At 34.0% G+C, this 6,336-nt stretch overlaps 1 protein-coding gene across 1 annotated transcript in view; it reads left to right on the top strand.

Annotated features, from left to right (window-relative positions):
- The first annotated feature begins 183 nt into the window (after positions 1-183).
- Positions 184-6,336, top strand: part of LOC130220959 (ankyrin repeat domain-containing protein 10-like) — a 26,645-nt gene continuing 20,492 nt past the window's right edge. Inside the window, exons 1-2 of the mRNA XM_056453245.1 lie at positions 184-514; positions 1,902-2,054. Of these exons, the coding sequence (XP_056309220.1) occupies positions 317-514; positions 1,902-2,054 (351 nt within the window). The 5' untranslated portion in view covers positions 184-316. The remainder of the gene's footprint in view (positions 515-1,901; positions 2,055-6,336) is intronic.

The raw sequence follows: 6,336 nt of genomic DNA, 5'->3' as shown, positions 1-6,336 counted from the left end.
TTATCAATAATAATATTAATAAATTTTCTTAGCCGTAAATTCCCTTAACACGCGTTTTAAAAATCCATGGCGTGTTTTTCTATACGTCATTGCGTTTTTTAGGTCAAACCTAATCCACAGCCCTAGAAATATTCCAGTCCTGGATTTCCAAACAGCCATTAAATTACACTTCAGAGAGCTCACTACTTCGCAGTGTTCAGGTCAGTTCCACTGCCTCCTTTGTGTGCGTGGTTGGTGTTTTCTAAGCACGCACGCAAGCTTTCTCACCGGTGGGCTAGCATAAGCCTAATATATTGGGGTTTCCAAGATACAGACCATGTCTGTAGGAGTGGAGTCCGGTTTCTCCTACGACGAAGTGCTCAACATACGTTACCCGCTTCATCGCGCATGCAGGGATGGAGATGTCGGCGCACTGTGCTCGCTGCTTCAGCACTCCACCAACCAGGCAGACTTGGTTGCCGAAGACTCTTTTTACGGCTGGACCCCTGTTCATTGGGCAGCGCACTTCGGGAAGGTATTGGAAGTACATTATTCTTTTAGAGTTATGTTTTCTTTTATAGTCCTATTCTAAGCACCGTAGCTTCCGGAGACAGAGGTGTGTGTCCGCTGATTTAAGGAATAACAAACGCAGACAGGCGCCCTGTCAGTGAGAACCGAACGACAGCGCGTGGACAAAGAAATCTTTAACATGTTAACAAACATATCAGCTATATAAAAAGGGTTACTGTATCGCCTGTACAACGTTACGACAAGTCCATCAGCGGAAAGCAGGTCATATCATTCGCTGTGAATGCTTGCAAACTCGCATGATGGGCAAGGGCAGAGGTTAATTGCTTAATGCATGTTTCAGTTGAGAGTATTAAGTTATAATTTTTTACTTAAATGTACTCATCTGAACGCTGTAGCCTGCCTCGTTCGTGTTTGAGCGTTTAACGTTAGCATAAGTAACAGATATACGTTGCTCGTTAAATTGACTAGAATAAAAATAGTTATGCATTAATTGCTGCTGCTTTGTGCTTTGATCACATTTTTGTTTCGGATCGCTTCGAAGTTGGAAGAATCAACTAACATTTACAGCAGCCAGAGAACAGCAACATCAGGCGCGCGAGTGCACCGATTCATTCATTGGCTGGATGAAAACCAATAAAACGCCACGCGCCAAAACAACGAATTTAAAATCTAAACCGTTCTCTCTTGTTGAAACAAAAGTGTTTGATTGTATATCGTAGTGTTATCCATCATCCGCATAGTGTATTGATGTATTGACATCCGTGTTCGATATTATTATTTACAGCTATATTGAACTAAATTCCACAAAGTGCACGTAGTGGCAACTATAATTTTATGTTATCGTCATTATGCCATATATGTTAAGTCTATAATTTATTTTAGGTATAAACCATAATGAGTTCATTTTTGTTTGCATGACTTACATTTGAGATGTTAATTAAAATACATGAAACTTTAGACCGTTTTGTTGTTGCTCCAGGAAATGTGCATTTTTTTATTCTTCCATTTGTTTTCTAATTTCCCAAATATTGGGAAACAGGAGTGTTCTGCCAATGTTTTGGCTGTGAAAGTAGTTTGATATAGCCAAACAATGGTGGTAGGACTTTTTTACTCTTAATGAAGAGTCTGTTTTGTGTCATAAATGGGAAACAGCCAGAGAACAGGGTAATGAGTTATCCAACGGTGTATTCCAAAACTTCAACTCAGCTGCTGGTCCCTAACAGCAGAACATGAGCCTCAAATAGTTATTCCGTGAGAAATGGTTAAATATCTAACTGTTCACAGCTGTGAAATCTTCACTGACTAATTATTCTGCAAGAAACGGAAAATGTGCAAATCATGCAAAGGTTGATTGTTGATTTTTTTTTATGTTTCTGTCTGTCAAAAAACAGCTGGACTGTGTTATAAGGCTGGTGCAGGTGGGATGTGAAGTGAACACACTGACGACTCGATTTGCCCAGACTCCAGCTCACATTGCTGCATTTGGAGGACATCCAGAATGCCTTTTGTGGCTTATACACAGAGGAGCTGAAATAAACAGACAGGTGGGTCCACTTGTAATAATCACGACTAACATTAAGGGTCCTATCATACACCCGGCGCCAGGGACGACGTAATTGTTGTTTGCTAGTTTTAGCTTGGCGCAAGAGTCGTTTTGACATTTTGCACCACACTGTTTAAATAGCAAATGCATTTGCGCCCATAGGCGTTCTGGTCTAAAAAAAGAGCCGTGTTGAGGCGCATTGCTATTTTGAGGAACTTAAATAGACTGTTCAATAGACCATTGTTGTGCCGAAATCTGTGACCCGTCGAAAACTGTGACCAGAGGGTGCTGTTCAGTAAAAATGTCACTCGGGAACGTGCTTGTCGCTCATGCATTCGACCGTGAACGCGCAGACACTGAAATCAAGCGATCTGTGTCGAGCGGTGCTGTAAAAGGATGTTTTAAATCCTGGGATTCAGAAAACAGGTTCATGGAAGAACTTTAATGTAGTTCTGATATGTTGACCATCAAAATTCTTGTAAAGAAGAAATTAAAAAAAAAAATCTGTCGCTGTTGTTGTCTCCTGATAGACTCGTATAGTTTGTAGGTTTCGTTATGAAATAGTTTATGCATTCCAGATTCAAACTACTGACATATGACACTGTAGATCGGCTTCACGGAATCTGAGGTAACATTCATAGCCATCTAAATATTCTACTCTATATGCCAGATTACAATGTTTAAAGTTAACAAAGTCAGGCAATCTTTCTATTTATATAACATTTTTACCAGATATTAGACTAATATATATTTTATCTAAACTGTGTCTGGAATCTGAAATTCATAGCTATTGAAATGCCATCCCTCTTTTGTGCGATTATGTTTAATAAAATGTCTCATGTCATATCTTATGCATCTAAAGCATATTGACCAGATATTTATTTACAAATGCTGTAGTCACTGAATCTGAAATTAATTGCCATAGTCCCTTCTTATATTCATATGAATGATAATAATGTTTAATAAAATGACTCATGACGCTTCTCCATATGATCTGATTTTCTGAAATCTTTATAAAGGTCATTGACTCAGATAAAATATATGCCTACAAAATTCTTATTTCTCTAAGGATGCATGTTTGATGTCTTTAAGAAACAGCAGGGTCAAAATTAGCGATTAGACATTACAGAAATCTTGCAGTATTTTGCAGTAATGTTTACACGTCAGCAACTAGTATAAGTAACAATTAAATGACACTGATATTGCCTCTGGTGCTTTTTTTTTTTTTTTTTTGCTGTTTTTCTAGACATAAATGTCACAAGTTAGAAATTTGTTATCAAAAAGGTAAAGTTCGACTGTCTTTATAAAACTTAAAAACAAAAAAAAATAAAGTTAGTTTTAAAAAATCACATTGAAAAACTACACTTTGTGTGTGCTTTATAAGTGTTTGAAAATTGGAGTCAGGCATAGATCATCCTTTTACAAAAAAAAATATTAATAAAATAAATACATTGGGGGAGAGTGGGGATTTTACTGAGAAAGTCAAGGTTTACAACATCCTTCAAAATATATATATTTTTGTGTTAAACAGAAAAAACTCATATTGGTTTGGAACAAATCAAGGATGAGTAAATGATGACAGTTTTGTCATTTTGGGGTGAACTATCTGTTTTTACTTATCGGATTCAGTGACCTAAAGATCAGATCAACTGTATCTAAGAATAAGTGAGTCTGGTCAATATTGCTTTATAAAAGAAGAAGATGATGGACTGACACATAACCTTTATCCCTTTATTAAATATAATCAGTCAACAAATGGGGTAACCTAACATATTTCAATGGTTATGAATTTTGTGTGTCATTTTCATTGAACAGCAAGCTATAAACAAATAAAACATCTCAATAAATTAGAATGTCATCGAAAAATTGATTTAATTTCACCATTTCAATATATCTCATATATTAAATAAACACTTGAAATATATCAATCGGTATGTAATAAATCTATATAATATATGAATCTATATAATAATAATTGTCAAATTGTAAAAGTAGACTTTTCAATAAAATAAACAATATCCTACTTAATAATAATAATAATAATCGTCGTCATCATCATTAACATTATTAATATCATTATTAAAGTATGATTTTATTCATTTAATAATAAATATTAAATTTCATTTCTTATTACGTTTATGGAAGAACTTTAATCGAGTCGTGATATTTTGTTGTTGTCTCCTGGTAGACTGGTAAAACTAAAGATTTAGTCATAATATTGAATTGAAAAAATCGTATAGTTTGTTCATTACAAATGCTAAATAATGAGTTCAAATTACATGTGATACAAGTAAGATTCATAGCCACAGAAGTGTGTTATCCCTGTATAAACTTAATTATAATGTTTAATAAATCGACTCATTTTGTGTCAGACCTATTCCTGTTTTATAAAACATTGATGACCAGATATCTTTATACAGGTGGATGTCAATAAATTAGAATGTCATCAAAAAGGTGATTAATTTGACTAATTAAATTTAAAATGTGAAACACGTATATTATATAGATTTATTACACACAGATTGATATATTTCAAGTGTTTTTAATATATGATTTATATTAAAATAGTAAAATTATTCAACTTTTCGATGACATTCTAATTTATTGAGATGTTTTATTTGTATGATGTTCACTGAAAATGACTCATAAAATTCATTAAAATATGTTAGGTTACCCCATATGTTGACTAATTATAATATTTAATAAAGGGATAAAGGTTATGTGTCAGTCCATCATCTTCCTCCTTTATAAAGCAATATTGACCAGACTCACTTATTCTTAGATACAGTTGATCTGATCTTTAGGTCACTGAATCCGATGAGTAAATGCAGATAGTTCACCCCAAAATGAAAACTCTGTCATTGTTCCAAACCAATGATTTTGACCCTGTTGTTTCTCAAAGACATCAAAAATGCATCCTTAAAGAAAAAGAAAAATGACTGTACTAAGACAAAGAGAAATAGGAATTTTGTAGGCATTTATTTTTATCTGTCAGAGTCAATGACCTTTCTAAAGAATTTCAAAATCAGATCATATGGAGGAGCGTCATGAGTCATTTTATTAAACATTATTTTCAGTTAATTTCAGATTCAGTGACTACAGCATTTGTAAATAAATATCAGGTCAATATGCGTTAGATGCATAAGATATGACATGAGTTATTTATTAAACATAATCAAACAACTGGCATTTTAATAGCTGAATTTCAGATTCCAGACACAGTTTAGATAAAATATATATTAGTCTAATATCTGGTAAAAATGTTATATAAATAGAAATATTGCCTGACTTTGTTAACTTTAAACATTGTAATCTGGCATATGCAGTAGAATATTTAGATGGCTATGAATGTTACCTCAGATTCCGTGAAGCCGATCTACAGTGTCATATGTCAGTAGTTTGAACCTGGAATGCATAAATTATTTCATAACAAAACCTACAAACTATACGAGTCTATCAGGAGACAGCGACAGAATATTTTTTTTATTTCTTCTTTACAAGAATTTGGATGGTCAACATATGAGGACTACATTAAAGTTCTTCCATGAACCTGTTTTCTGAATCCCAGGATTTAAAACATCATTTTACAGCACCGCTCGACGCCGACAGCTTGATTTCAGTGTCTGCGCATTCACGGTCGCGTGCATGAGCAACAAGCACGTTCCAGAGCGAAATTTTTACTGAACAGTGCCCTCTGTTCACAGTTTTCGACGGGTCACAGATTTCGACACAACACCAGATCAAATCAGGTCTATAGTCCAGCGCAGAGCGCGTTAGTTGTGCACCTCACTTACACATTGCTTAATACACACAGGGTGTACAGCAATACGCAAATATCTTTACAAATGAAAAAGAATTAAAATATTAAGGATATATATAAGATATAAACATAAAGAAATAAAATATTACAAGAAATATTATTGTCTAGCCTACATAAATATAAAACCAGACTTTCATGCCTTCTTCTTAGGGGGCTTTTTCAGTTTATTCATAACAATTTGCTTTTGTATAATGTTATCATTATTAGTAGTATTATTTACTATATGCATATTTATATTTGTTTTATTAAAATCAAAGCTTAGATTTGCCCACCTGTCAGGTTTTGGACCATATGGGGCATAGCATGTGTATTTGTATATAACTCAGTTTTTTGGCCACACTTCGTTATTATTGTTCATTTATTTGTTTGCTGGAAATTAGAACTGAATTTAGAAATAATTTTGAACCAAATCTTTGCGCTTAACAAATGAAATTAATTATTTACAGGCTAATGGATGTCTGTA

The sequence above is a fragment of the Danio aesculapii genome, chromosome 1 (genome assembly GCF_903798145.1).
Source record: "Danio aesculapii chromosome 1, fDanAes4.1, whole genome shotgun sequence".
NCBI classification, from domain to species: Eukaryota; Metazoa; Chordata; class Actinopteri; order Cypriniformes; family Danionidae; genus Danio; species Danio aesculapii.
Note: the sequence above shows the minus strand (reverse complement) of the source record. Positions and strands in the feature narration are given on the sequence as shown.